The sequence below is a fragment of the Halichoeres trimaculatus genome, unplaced genomic scaffold (assembly GCF_033239565.1).
Source record: "Halichoeres trimaculatus isolate MK-OKI-2021-1 unplaced genomic scaffold, fHalTri1.1 fHalTri1_scaffold_1, whole genome shotgun sequence".
NCBI lineage: Eukaryota > Metazoa > Chordata > Actinopteri > Labriformes > Labridae > Halichoeres > Halichoeres trimaculatus.
In genome coordinates, this window is record NW_027437179.1 from 14345799 (window position 1) to 14365349 (window position 19551).

General features: G+C 41.8%; 1 protein-coding gene across 1 annotated transcript in view; it reads right to left on the reverse strand.

Annotated features, from left to right (window-relative positions):
- The window catches only part of mmp24 (matrix metallopeptidase 24), a 117810-nt gene extending 98749 nt beyond the window's left edge, over nt 1-19061 (reverse strand). Inside the window, exon 1 of the mRNA XM_074665485.1 lies at nt 18697-19061. Within this exon, the coding sequence (XP_074521586.1) occupies nt 18697-18831 (135 nt within the window). The 5' untranslated portion in view covers nt 18832-19061. The remainder of the gene's footprint in view (nt 1-18696) is intronic.
- Between the last annotated feature and the right edge of the window lie 490 nt (nt 19062-19551).

The window sequence follows — 19551 nt, forward strand, 5'->3', positions numbered from 1 at the left end:
TTAATCAATGTGGACTCAATTTTCACTGCAATATGAACTTCTATACTTCTATGAGGTCAGGAGAACCAGGGCTACAGGCTAAAAACTGTGAGGAACTATGTACAAAACACTAAATTCAAGTCTTGGATCAAAGAAAAGTGAAGTATTCTCAGTTTTACTTGCTCTGAACACACAAACTGTTGCTGATTGGTGCAGAGCAGCCCCAAGCTGAAACATGACACCAGGAAGATGGAAGCAAATTTTCAAAGAATTCTTTAGATTTAAGTACAGGATATATATCGATCATTCAGGGCTTGTTTAATGCAGTAAAAAATGTAGAATTATCTGTTTTTTAAAGAATTGAGCTAGAGCAAACAGTTGATTTTCTGCAGATTTTCAAAAAGGACGTGTGAATAAACGCGATGTGGATGGCAGTCACAATCACTCTCTCTTTCCCCCGGTTTAAAGCATGTTGCTGACGTCACGTGTGATACATTCAGGGACCGTTGGAAATTTGAAAAATCTGACGAGAACTCCTCGTTTTCCAAGTAGGACACACGGTTTGTAAATGCCAGACGTTTAAAAATAAGTGTGTCTTTGAACGCCCCGCGGGTTTGGGATCCAGATTAATCTGCGTTAATTTTTATAACGCGTTAATTTGCGGTGTAATTAATTAATCAAATTAACGTGTTAAAATGACAGCCCTAGTAAATACAAAAAAAATATTTTAACTAACACTTGGATCTACAGGAAATTTAGAGTGGCCGATCCACCTGATGAAGTTTTTTATACCGTGAAAGGAAACCGGAGAGAAACCTCGAGTGCAAAGGGAGAACTTCTTGTTAACATCTCACAGCTCATCATGCACCATGAATGCTCGTTAAAATTACATCGTCATACAAACAGAATGTTACCATGGAGACAAAGACCCTCACCATAATCACATCAGTCCTCTTTGACGCTAAAATATACACTTTAACAGAAAATCAACAGGAAGTATGTGTACTCAATCACTTGTGCAACATTATCTTGTGTTTTTCTACATCCTGTGGCGGTAAAATCCGCCCACAAATATACAATTAATATATGATCAGTGATGATCATTACAGTGCTACACTGTGATGATCTGCACTAGCTGCAGGCTTATTGTATAATTAAATTTACATCTCGGCGTGAAATGTTTCTTCTTCCTGAGCAGCCACAGTCATCAAGTGTAATCCACGCTCCATGTTCTCCTGCGCTGCACCCAGGGAGCTCACAGAGAAGCAAGATGCTCTCCCCCACACACACATACACACACACACACACACACACACACACACACACACACACACACACACACACACACACAAAGAGCCATGCCTGATATCCATTTTTAATTAGAACTGCACTTACATTTCCATCCAGCTCAGTGTCTCACGCTGCTGGAATTCCTTCGAGAGCTGCAACCTGCAGTGAGATGTGCAGCAGGGGTGCACTATGCTGTGTTTCCATGTTTTGAACATGATATAAGTGAAGTGCATGCTCCATTAGCTGTATGTTCCACACCACGGCTTCCCATTAGGCTCTTATGGTTTTTCAGCCCGTAACACCAAACTCATCCTGCTATTCCAAAGATAGACAGATGACACGTGAGTTATAACACACAAGGAGGATTGTTGTTTTACTAAATGACAGCATTAATATGAAATTTTAAAACTGCACTAAAGAGCTTTCCACTTGTAGGCAGAGCTCCTGTGACAGAGACAGACAGAAAGAGGGACTAATGGCAGTTTTCTAATCAGTGTAAGTTTGGGAGACGAAGCCTATAGTTTCAGGCGTTTTGTTCTGCACACTGAGCTGAATTCCCTGACTGCCTCTTGTAATGCACATGACAGGTTCTTGATAAAAAAAAAGGATTTGTCTAAACACAAAAAAGAAGCATTTTTTCCAAAATATTTATCTTCAAGTCTTCTAAAAACACTTGGCTTTAACAGGGGGTATTTGTGATTTTTAAAGGCTTTATAATCCTGTATCCCTGCAATGTTCCTACCGTATGCAAAGCTAAAAAACAAAACAAAAAAAACCTTTTTTTTCTTGCAATTTTAAAACAAAAAACAAAAAACAAAAAAACTTAAATCAGCCTCTTTCTGAAACACTTCATGTCAGGGGCGGTGCTATGGGCAGACCTTAGTGTTTGAGGCCCTTTAAAACAGAGCATTCTGAGCAGTTTACAGGTTGAAGGATTTCTGCAACATATGAATGTGAAGCTGTTTGACAACCTGCACACATTTAGTCTGAACATCCTGCATTGATACTTTAACCTTATATCCATGTTTGGAACATCAGTGGGGCTGAACGATTTTTAGAAAAGATTCAATTGCGATTTTTCTGGCAGATATTGTGATTTCAATTCGATTCACAGTTTTCTTCAAATCAAGCTTTGGGATATTCTCATGTAGGGCTGAACGATTTTAGGAAAAGATCTAATTTTTCTGGCAGATATTGCAATTCACAATTTTTAATCATCAATAGTGATGATAATCTGTTTTCATCAACTTCTACTCCTAAACAGAGGCTTTGTGTTGTTGACCTGCTTACCGGCACTTTTAACATAAAGATTGTCTACAAATTTGTTAAACAGAATGTGTATAATATTTGACACAACAGATCCTGAGTCAGTCAGGAGCGCTGCAAAAATTGCTGCTTTGGCGATCTCAAAATTGCATTGTCTAAAATTGCGATTTCGATCTGAAAACGATAAATTGTTCAGCCCTAAACATCAGGAAGCAGAATACACACTCTGACTTTTTCAAGAGACATTTTCAGATCATAGGCTGTATAATTGATAGACATTGTCTCTCAACACGCCTGTCTGTTTCTGAAACTGACTTTTGAAGCGAATCAGCTATCGCAGACATATCAGAAGTGACCAGGGCTTAGAGTACAGCTGTAGGGCACCTGTCAGTCACATGAGCTGAGCTGTGCTTCTGACTGGGCGAGCTCACAATCTTACTATCCTCTGAACATGGCGAGTTAGAAAAAAATTCATCCTGCGTACAGTGCATGCTGGTAGTCAGAATTAGCGAGTCAGACAACAGTTGTTTTTGAACCAGGCTGTAAATAGGTTGATTTCTGCTTTGAAAACAGCTTTTTTTTGGCTTGGTGTGTATGTGACTTCCAGTACTTCCAGTACTTCCAGAGCCAGCCTCAGGCAGACACTCAAGAAACAGCGGATTTCAGCACTTCACCATCATCTCATATTCTTAGACAGGAGGTTGCTGCTTGTTTCAGACACAGTTTTGTCTCCATGTCATAGACATAACAGTCTGTGAGCTGTCTCATTCCTATTTTATCCTTTCCTTTTTGTGATTTAACTTAATCTCTTTCTTTGCCTTCTTATAGTCAGCTTTGCTCGGCGTGTCAATATTTCTTGCTCCATTTACATTTTTGTCTCACTCACTCTTTAGCTCATCTCCTCCTCTAGTCTGTCTTCGCCTTTATGCTGTAAGTATCTGGAGCCTCTCTACCTTCACCGCCTGACACGCCGTCTCCTGCTGCAGTCTTACACAACTCGTCCTCTTTTATCTTCTCACCCTTTTTACCCTGTTCGTAGAGCTTTATGCAAATGAGGCTGATCCCAAAACCAGTGACAGTATGGAGCTCAGCAGGAAACCTCACAATGAAGCAAACATCAACAAAACCAAAGTAGAACAAGTGACACACAAAACAGATAATGCACTAAAATATGCACTTTCCTTTGTAAAGACCTCCTGCATGTGTCACCGACTGAACTCACTAGCTGTGGTTTCTGTTCCCTCCAAGCACTTTGTTTTGAACACATACATAACAAAAACAAAAATTATTCCAAACCCTTGTTTTTTTATATCTTTGTTTAATTCACAGGGAAGTCAAAATACCTTTTCATGATTGGTCAGCTATTATTCCTCGAGAGTACACTGATGTTTTGGATTCAGCTGCAAACACAAACTGTAATCATTTCAACCCTCAGGATTAGAGCTGAAACGATTCCTCGAATGATTCGAGGGACTCGATTACAAAAATTACTTGAGTAATTTTCTCCGCCTAGAGGAATCGTTTAATTTTAAAAAAGATCAAAGAGTGGTATTTCAAATAGAGCTGAAGCCATATTAAGAGAGTTTTCAGACCCCTCAAGCTACCTCTTATACAAAATAGCAACTAGCAACAAATCTAGCTTCTTTTCTGGAGTTTGGAGACTAATGGGTCATTCTACCAAACGGGTGCCTTTTGAGTCCATAACATTTGATGAGATGTACAAGGCATAAAAAATGTGTCAAAGTGTGTTTACAAATTTTGGAGCTACCAAAGCAAGTGCTCTTATTGACATGCTGTATCAGAAAAATAACTGCTCTTTAACTAAACAAACATTTTGAGCATTTTATCATTTTACATTTTATCCGATTACTCGATTAATCGATGGGATTTTCAGTAGAATACTCGAATACTAAAATATTCGATAGCTGCAGCCCTACTAAGGATCACATTGGCCTCATTGTTTGTTTGTTTGTTTGTTGATTTGTTGGTGACAGTGGGGACAAAAGTAGAGGCACAAACTGAGGGAAAGTCAGGAGAGGTTCCACGCTCAGACGTTTAGTTTCAGGCAGAGAAAACTGAGAAATAAGAACAGATAAAGTAAACAATAACTGTTGAGTACTTGGCTCTAATTGGTCAAAATGGTAAAAGGAGGTCACCACATTTCTGAGGTTTGTGATATTACCTCATCCTGTTAAAAATGTGGTAAAAACGCGACTCTCTTGGACGCAGATGGTCTAGCAGTCTAGTTGCGCCCTATGAGGTTAGCGCTCAAACTGGTGGCCTGGGTTCGAGTTCAGCCTGCAGCCTATGTTCAGCATGTCATTCCCACTCTAAGCCTGTTTCAGACTGTATTTACAATCCTATCCTCACTGATCCCTCCCACAACACCACCTGAGTGGTTACGAGCAGAGCCATTTTTTTTTCACTCTTTAAGACATGCTGCTGAGACTCTGAGCTGTTTCATAAACATATGCTTGAAAGCATCAAAAGAGAGTTCAGTGTTGGAGTTTGTTTTATTCAAAATTTTCCTGCCAATATTTTCACGTTGACCGCAAATGGATATAAGCTCCAAATACCAGTTATCAACCTCCTTCTAATAATCGGTATTACATACCTGTATTAATCTGTATAACAAATTTTTGTTTTATTTGTTTTGTTTGTTTTTGGTCATGATCCACCCTGTGAAGTGACAACAGCCTAAAATTAAATGCTCTCTGGTATTTGCTGAACTTTGATCAAAGCTTGATGGTAACACACTCACTGGCCACTTTATCAGGCACACCTGTCCAGCTGCTCGTTAACGCAAATTTCTAATCAGCCAATCACATGGCAGCAACTCAATGCATTTAGGCATGTAGACATGGTCAAGATGATCAGCTGCAGTTCAAACCGGGCATCAGAATGGGAAAGAAAGGTGATTTAAGAGACTTTGAACGTGGCATGGTTGTTGGTGCCAGACGGACTGGTCTGAGTATTTCACAAACTGCTGATCTACTGGGATTTTAACCAACAACCATCTCTAGGGTTTACAGAGAATGGTCCCAAAAAGAGAAAATATCCAGTGAGCTGCAGTTCTGTGGGTGAAAATGCCTTGTTGATGTCAGAGGTTAGAGGAGAATGGACAGACTGGTTGGAGCTGATAGAAAGGCAACAGTAACTCAAATAACCGCTGGTTACAAGCGAGGTCTGCAGAAGAGCATCTCTGAACACACAACACGTCCAACCTTGAGGCAGATGTGCTACAGCAGCAGAAGACCACACTGGGTGACCCTCCTGTCAGCTAAGAACAGGAAACTGAGGCTACAATTCACACAGCAGCACCAAAACTGGACAATAGAAGATTGGTAAAACGTTGCCTGGTCTGATGAGTCTGGATTTCTGCTCCACATTCAGATGGTAGGGTCAGAATTTGGCATCAACAACATGAAAGCATGGATCCATGCTGCCTTGTATTAACAGTTCAAGCTGTTGGTGGTGTAATGGTGTGGGGAATATTTTCTTGGCCCCTTAGTACCAAGTACCAAGTACAGCATTGTTTTAATGCCACAGCCTACCTGAGTATTGTTGCTGACCATGTCCATCCCTTTATGAGCACAGTGTACCCATCTTCTAATGGCTACTTCCAGCAGGATAACGCTCCATGTCATAAAACTGGAATCATCTCAACATGACAATGAGTTCACTGTACTCAAATGTCCTCCACAGTCCCCAGATCTCAATCCAATAGAGCTCCTTTGTGATGTGGTGGAACGGGAGATTCTCATCATGGATGTTCATCCAACAAATTTGCAGCAACTGCCTGATGCTATCATGTCAATATGGACCAAACTCTCTCTCTGATGCAGTTTAGAGTGCAATGAAACTTTTCATTAAATCTAAGTACTGACCGTTGCTCTACTGAGTTAAAGTTGCAGTGAGGTGAAAACAGTTTGTTTAATTCAGTTTTACAGCCATTTATATCTATACTTTGGTTTGAGCTGGAACTGCAGCACCATACAAGATCAACATTAACTTCACTACCTTTCGGCCCCAGCTTAAATCCTGAAGTGGGTTTATTTACACTGACATTTTTGAGATTTAATGATTTATCACTTATTTAGGTACAAATGCCCAGATTAGAAACCAAAAAGACTCTACAATCACTTTATTAATAATAACTTGAAACAAACTCTTGTCAGAAAATGGGATCAAACTGATTATCTTCAAAGTCTCGGTCAGCTTTGTCGTCAGATTTGTGCTGCGCAGGTGTGCAGTTGTTGAACTAAAGCAGCATGACAGGCAGTGAGGCATATAAGGACTTTCTATCATAGTACTTCGGAAAGCATGTCAATTATTTAAAAAGGTAGGTTCACTGAGTTCAGCTGAGTCACATCTCTGCTTCTCAGCACTTCAAACTGGTCCTCTGAGGCAGTTCGTCCCTGGCTCGCTGCATACAAACAGGACAATACTCTCATCAAAAGCACAATGACAACCTTGCTTATTTACAGCTGCAGCTCGCACCGGGGCGTTCGGTAGAGTGTGCGTTGGTGGGAGAGAAAGACAAAGGAGGGAAAGAGGAGGGAAGTGAGAAAAGCTCGAGACAAAGACAAGACAGACGAACAAAGACGACGAGAGAGGAAGGACTGTTCGAAAATGAGTCTGTCCATCAAAACAAAACAAAGCCTTCTGAGCACAGCCAGAGCAATAAATAGGTGTGGATATGAAGCGCAGGAGCCGTACTCCAAAGCTTCACTTTGAAGATGGTAAATAAGGACAAAGATTAAAACTACTAGTAACAGCGCTGGATTCACACCCGCCTACACAGGCTACGTACACACACGCTCCCAGTAAGTGCAGCATTGCAGGCTCATTTAGCCCACATCTCAGGAGTAATGTAGTGTTTACAACACCCCAGGGACCAGCAGTTCTCCCTGAGCTCCTGTCCTCCTGGGAGAGAGGAGAAAAAAACACACCGAAAAAAAAAAAAAAAAGAAAAGCCTAGGAGGTTTGGAAACACTTCTATCTCTGAAAACCCTCAGCCTCCCTCCTCCCTCCCTGCTCTGTTGTTGTTTTTGTGCTCTCGATGTTTTAAGTCATTACATCATTTTTATTCATCATAGCAATAATTCTTTTTTACTCTGCCACCTTTCCAGGATGTACTGCGCAGTCACCACCATCTTTACCATCATCATCATCACCATCATCATCATCATCATCATCATTGACGTGATCATACCTGCAGCCATTTTGAAGAAGAGTCTGTTTCTTTGACTGAACATCCTTTTGGATAACGCACTGTAAGGCGACGTGCAATGCTAACGTTAGCAGTAATTAACGGTTCCACAGGCTGAATGAACACAGGCTTTGTCTCAGTGACGTCGCCCACTTGCTCCACAAGCTGAATAGCAATGATTGCTTTATTAGAAATACTGCTGACTTGACCAAAATATGTGTGGACCTTGATTCAAACAAAGAGGTGGAGCTGGGGCTTCCTAGGCAGCAGTTACAGCCAACTCACATCCATCTCAGATCCATCACAAATCTGAGAGGTTTCAATTAAAGTCAATGCATGGACTTAGACTGGCTTTTCCATTATGCAGGAAAAATACCAAAATCTCCGGTCCAACTTCACTCTGTTGCGTGTTGTCTGCGTGCTCTCTCATCCGTAAACTCACGCCACCTGCGTGTTCAGCCCAGCAGGTTGCAGGACTTCCAGAGAGTTGGAGTCACGAGACAGATGAGTCCCCTTGATTTCCCTTCTGATTATGAGCCACTGCTGCTAAACCTGTTGACTCCTGGCCCTACTGCACTCATTGTGTTGGTTTGCTGTCATAGTGAAGTTAAACAGGATCTGGTTTTGACACCATTTGTTTTATTTTGAAAGTCACAGTGCGTTTTTAGGTTGTTTCCGTGCACGACTTCCTGTGCTGTATCTGTTGCGACCTGCCGTAGCAGGGCGCAGCCAGACCACAGCGTAGTGGATACAATGTGAGTTGGCACATTGACTTAAAGAAAAACTGCTCTCATCCAGTGACCAGAGATGCATCTAGAGTGCCAGTGTATCCTCTACAAATCAGCCAATCAATCAATCAGTCAATCATTTTTTAGCATCAAAGATTATTGCTTGTCTTGAAGACCTTAAATCTTGGTTGGCCCTGAACTTTTTAAACTGTAACGAAAAGAAAACAGAGGTTATGGTGTTTGGACCAAGTGGCCCCTGTGAGTCCACCTCTGTTGATCTTGGACCCCTGACAGTTTATTTTAAATCAACTGTTACCAATCTGGGTTTTAAGCTGGACAGTGATTTTAAACTAGACAGCCAAATTAAAAATGTTGTGAAGTCTTGTTTTTATCACTTAAGGCGGTTGGCAAAGGTCAAATCTTTTATGTCCAGGCAGCACTTTGAAACAGTGATCCATGCTTTTATCTCATCACGTTTGGATTATTGCAACGCACTTTATGTTGGAGTGAGTCAGTCCCTGCTCTCCCGTCTGCAGCTGGTCCAGAACGCCGCTGCACGACTTTTAACCGGTACAAGAAAAAGAGAGCACATCAGCCCAGTACTGGCTTCACTCCACTGGCTGCCTGTGACTTTTAGAGTTGATTTTAAAATTCTTATGTTTGTTTTTAAATGTTTAAATGGCCTTGCCCCGCCTTACCTCTCTGAGCTTCTTCAGCCCTACTCACCCTCTCGGTCCCTCAGGTCGGCCGACCAGCTGCTCCTGCAGGTACCAAGGTCCAGGAAGAAGCTCAGAGGGGACAGGGCCTTCTCTAATGTTGCTCCCCGATTGTGGAACTGTCTTCCCCTGCACATTAGAGAGGCCCCTTCACTGTCCACTTTTAAAACACGTCTTAAAACCCATTTTTATTCTTTGGCTTTTAACTCCAGCGAGACTTAGTTTCTTTGCCTGGTCTTATTCTCTTTTATTTTCTTTTATTCCCTTTTACTTGCTTTTTATTGTTTTTAAAATGTTTTTCTTTTATTTGTCTGTTTTTAATTATCTGTTTTTATCATTTCATTTGATCTACCTGTACAGCACTTTGTCTACAGCTGTGGTTGTTTTTAAAAGTGCTCTATAAATAAAGCTGGTATGGTATGGTATGGTATTATTTTGTACCACATAAAGTTAAATATATTTGAACCAGCATTAACAGCTACAGCCCACAGAGCAGCAGTCTATACCTGCTAGCCAGAAATACTTATTACACAACACAGTAGTAGGTAGTGACCACAGAAATCTGACCTAATGTGCAAACAGGCAAACAGACAAAGGAGCATGAAGCAGTGAGTCAGACAAAGAGCCGTACGCCTCCTTCTCCCTCCGCTGTGTCTGCTTACCAAGCATCTGTGTTTTCACTGCAGAGAGGAATCTGTCCTCTGTGATTACAGGCTGAGGAAACAAACCTGAGTGTTTCTGTGTCACTCTGAAGGCAAGCAGGGACGACATGTTACTGATGGATGACCAACACCATTCTCATGATGAGCAGATAACAGAATCCAAACGCTGAGCTGAAGTCATCCCAGGCATAGAAGTGATCAATAAGACAAAAGGTGCTTTTCCACCACAGGAACTAGTGTCTAAATTAAGTTCTGGGGTTCTCTACCTCTTAAAGCCCTGCCTGCGGCGGGGTTGTACTTTCCAGATGTCCAGGAAGTATGGAGGCCGGTAAGCTGAACGTTTTGATTGGTGGAGCACCCACAGTGTTTAAATTTCACTCTTCGTCCACAATAAGTTCACACCCAGCTGTGACTCACTTGGTTTAATATTTCCTAAACAACTGTCTTCTTTGAGCCTGATAGTGTGAATGTCTCTGTCAGCGCCTGATGTTACAGTTTGAAGAGTGAAAGAATATATAGCCCATGTAGACATGTTTTTATTAACAATACTAAACAGATGTGCTTTTACTAACTTGGTTGTACACATGTGCTCATTGTTGTTGGTATGCATTGCAGGACACTTGAGGGGGGCTGGGGACTCCTGGGATTTTATGGAGCACCCAGAGTAGAGATTGACCACAAGTGAAGTTAATGTTTATACCCAATAATAAAAAGAAGTAACTGTGTAACACGAATAACGCAAGTCAGCAATTACTTTATTAGAGTTGAGGTGTTTCAGTCGAAGTGAGGAAGGTAAACAATTAAAGGAAGGAAGGAAGCGAGATTTGTGTGTCTAACAGTTTCTCCACAGATAAGTGAAGGGGGGCTGATCACCCACTTGATGAATGCCAGTCACAGACAGAGACAGAAGACGGCCAGCAGCCAATCAGAGGGGGACAACACCTGGAGAGCCAATAAGAAGATGACTCAACCTACATTCCTTAGAGAAGCTCTGTTAGCGACTATATATTGGTGCTGAGGGAGAGAGTCAGGGTCAGTCTCATGAACTGTCTCTGCAACATGTAGGGAACAGGGAAATGAGGCTGCTCCAGAGATCTCTGTAAATGCATATTCTTGACATATTGTTAATAAATTTGTGTTCAACTGAGAACCAGGACGTCTCCTGATCCTTCCCCATCAACGAACTGCGCGGAAAGAGGTGAGAGGAGATTGGAGTCAGATTAATAATTTTAGTGTATTTTGGTTAGATTGATAGCATCACATTTCCAATAAGAAGTAGTTTAAGTATTTGAGGAATTAAGAACAAAGACATCATTTGAGAGTGACAAACTATCTGTGAGGTACCCTGTCAGGATCGCAGTATGGGAAACTAACTGAGGTGAACAGTAAAAAGTACCCTGTAAGGCAGTGCGAAAATGTACCCTGTCAGGATAACAGTGTGGGAACATGACTTAGTGCACGGTTAAAGGTACCCTGTAAGGCAGCGTAGGAAAAGTAGCTCTGTCAGGATAGCAGCGTGGGAAGATACTGAGCACCCAGTTAGAGGTACCCTGCAAGGCAGTATGGGAAAGCAGAGTAGGAGTGACACTTAGATGTATGTCATACAACTCACCTCATTTCCAACAAGAGTGACCAGTAAACTGGGGACCTTCAGCTGAACGTGTTGAGCTGATCCTAGTTTAGTATTACATACCTACATGCGTGGCAAAGTATCCTCATCACATCAATAGTTAATGATAATCTAAATCATCTGCTGCATATAATGATGCTGGCTTGTCTTCTTCTCTGGTGTCATCTTTGCTGTTGGTGTGTAATACTTATACATTTTTTCCATACGTCACTGGCCTGAATCATATTATCCACCATTCTCTTTAACAATAGGCCACATGAACAAACTTTTAGTTCCTGGAACTAATAGTTGTAAAGCACAAAAAGCACCTTTTATAATACAGCTTTTACATTGTTTATAGAATAAAGTAGAACAAAATACGCACCCAGAAGGCTTTCCTGATGCAAGCAGTGCTTCAGGAGATATTTAGATCCAAAATTGTGCAGCGGCGACTGTATAATGGGATCCATCGGGGCATAGACAGCGCCGCTCCTAATACTGCATTAATCGTCCAAAAACTCATGTTTTTCACCAATATCCCATCATGGTCCGCTCCGGGTTAGTCCTCTGCTGCAGTCTGTGTCACTCCAGACAGCGCTGTGTGGTTGTACTGACCTCTGAACTGACGAAGACTATGTTTACCCCTTAAAGAAAGGAGGAAGTGGAGTCAGCTCTCCAGAGTGTACTGTGCATCCGCAGAGGGGCAAACGTAAACACAATCTTCGTCAGTTCAGAGGTCAGTACAGAGGTCAGTACAGCCACACAGCGCTGTCTGGAGTGACACAGACTGCAGCAGAGGACTAACCTGGAGCGGACCATGATGGAATATTGGTGAAAAACACAAGTTTTTGGACAATTAATGCAGTTTTAGGTGTGGCGCTGTCTATGCCCCGATGGATCCCATTATACAGACGTCCGCTGCACGATTTTGGATCTAAATATCTCCTGAAGCACTGCTTGGATCAGGAAAGCCTTCTGGGTGAGTATTTTGTTCTACTTCATTCTATAAACAATGTAAGAGCTGTATTAATCGAACTTATCCTTTAATACTTAAAAGATAAATTTGAGCATCAACAGAAACAGCCCTCATCAGCAGTCTCCTTGCTGAAGAGTCCCAGAAGGTTCTAGATGAACCAGTTCAAGCAAGGGAAGTTATTTTGCCAGAAATCATGCAAAATGAGGATTGTTTTCACCTAATGACACACAGCCAAATCCTGCGTTAAGTGGGTCCATAGCTGAAATGTTTGATCCACTTTATGCCTGAGCCAAGTGGACTTAAGTTTTTGGAGTTCTTTTCAAAATAAAGGTGTTTGATCCAGGGGATGTAGCGTCCAAAGGATATATTTACAAGTGGTACTATTAGTTCATCCATCACCCCAGCTCAGGTCCAAATACTTCTTTTAAAAGAAGTTTTCAAAAATTTTGATGACTTTAATGATCCTGCTTTTAAAGCCACAAATCAGTAAAACTCTCACAATGTGCTCCAGAAATATGAAAAACAAATCTCTGACGGAGAAGTCTCTGCAGCTTGTTGTTAACTGAACAGACCTGTCCCGGTCTCAGGTAAAGATGCCCAAAAATTCTGATCTTGAAGGTCATCTAGACACCATTACACTTAAACCACAGTGTTCAGTCTAGGAATGGGTATTGGTAAGATTTAATTAATACCTATGCCCTTATCAATTCCACTTATTGATCAGATTTTTTAACAATTCCATTAGTAATTCTTCTTGTGAATTTTCTGTGTACAAAAATAGGGCTTTACAGGTTTTCTGTGCTAACAACATTTTATTGAATTTATGAATAAACAAATATGACAGCACACCCTTGGTATTTAAATGTTGTATGTCTACGAATATTTTAGCATGTTGGTGGTGTTGCTACCTTTATATGATATTACAGCACTGCACAAATTGCACTTTGTATTGTTAGTGTCTTTTTTGGTAAAGTGAAGCCATTCTTTCAATCTCTAAGCCACTACCGCTGACTGTCAAGCCTGGCTGCTCCAGTGTATAATATACAGTATTAACAAGTTAAGCATAAAGGTAAAAGCTGTTGATGAACCAAATCACTTCTAATCGATTCTTACAGAAACTTGTTTAGTTAGAGTCACTATGTTTGAACATTCACACCAGTATGTGTGGACGGGCACATCACAACAGAAGATCACTCACAGAGATTATGAAAAACCAAAAGCTGGCCTGAAGCTTACCATAAAGTCCAGCAAATAAATACATCAGAGGCGGTTCGTACATGATCAAAACATGTTTTCATGCAGCTGAAAGAGGAAACAGAAAAGCCTACACAAATATAAACCTCAACAGCCAAAGTCACGATCAAACCTCTGACTCAGAGACCTCAGCAGGTGTGTATATTAAAAAAAAAAGTTCAGCAAAGAGTTCACCCCAGAGTTCATGTGTCAACCATCAAATACAAGCGTGAGGGGACAAAAACAGCATCAGCAACATCAACATCAGTGAACTCACACTAAAAACTCAAAAACGAAGATATGTTTGATTATTAGTGTCGACTAAATTCTCGATGGTCTCTAAGACCACACCAGAATTACCATTTAAGGTGTTTTGTAACAACCTCATGTCTTTGTTGCCGTGTTAATCCAGGAAAACAGAACCAAGATTAGAGATCATAATCTTATAAACAGCATACAAAGAAACACACAGAGTGCACAAAAAAAACTGTGATGTGGAGAAGTGTTTGATTTAGTCAGCTGTGACTTCACGGGGGAAGATTTGTTAAAAATGACAAGAAATAAAATGAAGACACTGAATTATTAACACACTGATGTTTTTCAAAGATAACAACTGGTGGGCTTTGTTCACTACAAAAAATTAAACCAACAATGTGTTTTTGCCTCAAAGGTGCCGTAGGCAGGATTTAGCTAGTCAATGCTAATTTTTTTGTGTTTTCTTTGAAGTAAATGTTAGAGTATCCATTGATAACCCTTTATGAGTGTATAGTATAATTGCACTACCACAAGGTTGCAGCATTTCCATCTGTCTGTGTTATGAGCTGACAAGGATTCTCGACTTCTCCAGGTAACTTGACCAATCAGAAGAGCTCCCGAGGCTCTATCCTGATTGGTCTAGGGGTGGCGCTTCATCTTTCATCGCGATTGGTTGTAAAGCTCTTCATTCTCATGAACGCGCATGAGGAAGTCCTGACTCGCATATTTACCTGCCTTGTCGGACTTCCAACCCCCAAAACACCAAGGAGTTAAATGAGGACAGCACGAGGAACAAGAGGGAGAAGAAGAAGAAGAAGAAGAAGAAGAAGAAGAAGAGCAAAAAGAAGTGTTCATGTTCTTGTTGAAGGGGCTGTTGAGGAGCTGTGCTGGTTATCAAATCGCCATTTTACCTGGGTAATCCTGCCTATGGCACCTTTAAAGTGATACTCTGGAATGGAACAAGTTGGGTCCTATCACAAGGTTTAGGGCAGAAATTACCCCTACAGCAGTGATTTTGTGCAGCAGAAGCCCAGAGCGCTCGCACCAAACACCCCCTCCCTGCTAAATAAAGCTCTAGTTCTCATCGTGTCTCTTCGTCCTGGCAGACTACCTGCGTTTGTTTATATGTGGCACGCCGCGCACACGAACTGATACACTAAGCAGCGAGCTCCTCGTAGCCAGCTGTGGCTCTGCAGCAGAGGTAGCGCCGTTTTACGACACGATGAGAACTAGAGCCTTATTTAGCGGTGTTTTTGTGTGAACGTAACGCGCTGAAAATTGTCTTAATAAAGTGTGAATGCAGACCGATATCAGATTTTTTCGGTGGGAGTCCGTTTATTTGTTTTTGGTCAAGTAAAAAATGGCCCCGTCTGAGTGCAGAGGAAACCGGCTGACGAGCAGGGAGGGGGTGTTTGGTGCGAGCGCTCTGGGCTTCTGCTGCACAAAAACACTGCTGTAGGGGTAATTTCTGCCCTAAACCTTGTGATAGGACCCAACTTGTTCCATCGTGGAGTATCACTTTAAGAGGACTTATTTTAAGAAATGTAGAAAAACAATAAACCATAAAATGAAGCATAAATTGCTTTCTTTAAACTGGAGTAATGCCTTGATACAAGAAGCTAAAAAAGTACACTTTTCTTACTCTGTTGGCAACATTTTTAAGCAATTTAGGGATCATTTAATATCTTAAAATAAGACATTTTAGGTACTAGGAACTTTTATAAGTATGGATGAATTCTGTCTGTAGTACTGCGTTCCAATTCTCATAAAATAAAACGGTACCATATTTTGATACCTAGATGCATCTTTGTTACTGTGAGAGTGTGGAAGAGTAGGCGATTTTCCATGCTGGATTTGAACACAGCATTGCCCATGTAGATACTGAGAATCAGGGCTTGACATTTACACCGGCCAACCGGCCAAATGCTGGTGGATTTCAGCAGTGGCTGGTAACACCACCACTCCCACTGGCCACTTTGGCGGGTTGAATTTTATCTCAAACATGGAGCAGAAAGACAAGCAAAAAAATGACTGATGATGAAAGCTCTGAGGAAATTTAATTTACCTCTCCTTCATTGTCATTCTCATGAAAAAAAAAGATTTTCTGATCACAATCGTTAATAAATATTTAAGCAGACAGTGTCTCTTGCTGAGTTTTTATCTGTTCAATTAATCCCCTTTACCATTTTATTATAAGCAATAACAAACTACTATTCTAATTACTATGTCTTAATAGACTGCATATTTTCATATGAAAGGAGCACAATGTTACACACAACTTTATCACAGCTGAATACCTGATTAAGGACCTGTGGATTTTAACATTAATGTAGTCTTGTTTTGAGTGTGCATAGGGGTCATTTACATTTAAAGAGGTTGTAAATCTTTTTAAGGTAAAATTTAGCATGTTATCATCGGCTTTAATCATATTGAACATAATTATCTTACCACAAATTGTGGCCAGTGAAAATACTGAGTGGCTAGTAACTCAGGGATACCACTGGCCACAGTGGCTGGTGAGCAAAAAAGTTAATGTCAAGCCCAGGTGAGAATATGTGTTTAAATGAAAAACTTTGAGATTTTATTACTAAACAAATATTAATGACCACATTAACACACAAAAGTACAGAAAATTGGTTGTGTAAAGTACTGATTACCAAGTACCAGGCGTCGATACTATATCGGTTGTACCCATCCCTGGCTGAATGTGGCTCATATCACACTTAAAACAACATTTTCTCCTTTGATTTCAGTTTTTGGAGTGATAATGCCAAGAGTTGTGTAAACACCACTGCAGAGCCTAAGTTGGGCGCCACTACAAATACCTTTAGAAACACAAGATAATTACTATGTTGAAAAATGTGTCAATATTGAGAAGCATTTATAACATGAAACCTGTTACATATCTGTGTGGAGGGGGAGATGTAGAAATTTGAGTTCTGCTTTCTTCAGGAAACAATCGAGTTAGCTCCCAAATAGTCTGAATTTGCCAATTTTCTTGTTTTTTTAGGCTTGTATTCACAGCTGAATTACAAAGCATGTTTCGGGAAGTCTCTTTTTTTTGGTTTTGATTTTGAGTGTATTTAACATTTTCTGACTGATTAAGTATAATTAGTGAGATGTATCTGTAGTGTCCTTTAGTTTCCTCACTCCTCGTTACACAGACTAGCGTACGCTCTTCAACCTTTGTCTTGAATATGAAGAGGATTCATGCAGCACACATTTCACAGCATGTTTACTGTAACATTTGAGAAAAAAGCTTGATGTGGAGAGGACAGGAATGTACAGTTTCTGTGTGACCACATTAGCATGACATGTTCCAGCAGAAGCTTTGTGAGGATTATGATTTCTCAGGGAGAAAAAAGAACAAGGCTCAGTGAAAACATCTCATCCTTTGTACAGCAGCGTGACATAGCAGGCTGTTAGCAGCCACGCTCCACACAGCCACAGGCGCTCCCTTTGTCTGAATGAAAGTGTCACAAGCAGCACAAACATCACTTAATAAAAACACTGCTCATCACGTCTCCCTGGGAGCAAAATGTACAGTGAGCTCTTCTTAACACAGTATATGACCTTAATGTTACAGACGGGACATACAGCCACAGTGCCACATTTTGTGCCCTTCATGTGAAACAAAGAGCTCTCAACATCTGCCCTGACTGGCTGTCATGAGCAGAGGAACTCAAAACGAAACACATCTGTCTGCACTTCTTCTTCTCCTCCAACTCACTGCCATTTCCATAAATTATGGAAGGAGGCTATATTTGGAGCCAGGGAGGGAGAGGAGAGGAGGAGGGGGTCTAGAGATGCTTTGTTCAGCACACATGAAAGCAGCACTCTCATTCAGGTTCACTGTAATGCTCTCTGCATGCTGATGGCTATTTATTGACAACGTGGGTAGAGAGCTCATTACACAGACTCCTCCAGTCAGCGGGGATGCGCCACACAACCATTAGCATGTGCACATTGGAGCGTTTTGACCCTCCCTGAACATTGTGTGCGTATCCAATTGCGCACAAGAGACATGGGATTAAAAACTCATAAAGGACAACAATTAACAGCCTGTAAATCTGCCGCTCAGTGCGCGCGCGCATTCAAGGCCGCTTCCTCTGAGGCTGTTTGACACTTTGCACATGCAGCACCTCACCATCTTGGACTGACTCCCTCCCCCGCGTGAATGAAAAAAAACAAACCAGCGGAAGAAATCATTTGCGCTTCAAGAGCTCCTTCAATTGAGCTCTGATGTCCATCATCAGGCGGAAACAACAGCTCCTGATGAGATATTAAGCCACCTTTGTTAGTGATTAGTAGATTCACTGAGAGGCTGCTGGAAACGGGCAGCGCGCGCCTGAAAACAAAGAGTGGCGCGAGGATTCTCAGCCAAGCGGATCCAATGCTGCTCTCTTGTTCTCTGTAATTAATTCAGCTCACTAACTCGTAAATCTTTTATGCGCCTGTCTCTCCTTCTCACAGGACTGGTAGGTATCACTTTCACGGCAGGATGAGTGGAAGAAACAGAGGCTGTAAAATGTTTACAAAAACATCTCGAGGAGCGCATCATTTCGCTCCTTCTGCGTGCGTTAAAATGGACCTGAACTGATGGAGCGAAGCACCTTCCCACATCCTCTATACGGGAAAAAAAACAGAGGCTAAGGGCTTGAAAATAACATACACTTAAATTAACCTAACTCCTCTCCTCTCCTCTTCATAGCCATGTTTGTGTTTGAGTATGTACATTGTGCGCTCTCGGAGGAATCTCTCTCCGCCTACCTCCACAATCAGCGTGTTCTCCTCTCCGCAGACAGAAACGACCCAGAACAAAATGGGAAAGTAGCAGGTTTTCCAACACAATCCCGGGAGCCCCGCTTTCCTCCTTCGCTTCACGCCTCCTCCTCCCGTCGCCATGGCTGTGTCCCCGAAATCCCCCCCTCCACTCTCCGCCGGTGATTTCCAGGCTCGTGCTCCGCTTGTTTACCGGGGGAAACAGTCCGTCTTCATCCCCACTGAGTCTGAGTGCTTATTGGGATGTCTCTCGCTCTCTCCCGGTTCGCCAGCAAAGACGCTTCTATTGGTTTCCTACACTTGACGAGCGCCCATTGCGCAGACTCGTTTGGGTAGCGCGGAACAGCTGGGGAAGCCTGGCTACAAGAGAGCGAGGATGCAGGTTGGTCGGTCCGCTCGGGTATCATTGAGGAGGAGAAAAGGGGAGGGACGAGAGGGATGGAGAGAAAGGACGGGGAGAGAAAGAGAGGAGGGTGATGATGGATGTTGTTGTTATGGCACCTTGCCAACACCAGGAGCGCTACAGACGCCTGAACACCTCATTTTCTCTTTAAGTGGAGATCTTAAAAGAAAGAAACATGAAACAGGATGATGAAAGAGAGATGATGGCTGGCAAAGAAAAGATAAACTTCAGCCAAAGCATTCCTGAGCCCCAACATGACTGTATTTAAAGGGAAGACTTCAACAGGTAACACCTCTGCTGTGTGGGATGAGTAGATACAAGTTACTGTGATGGTATGGACCATCACTTTGTAGTCTTGAGCTGACACTGGCCTTCTTCATCTCAGTCTTTTGAGGCCAGCAGTATCAATATTTGGGTTTTCTACACCCTCATCTAGATTT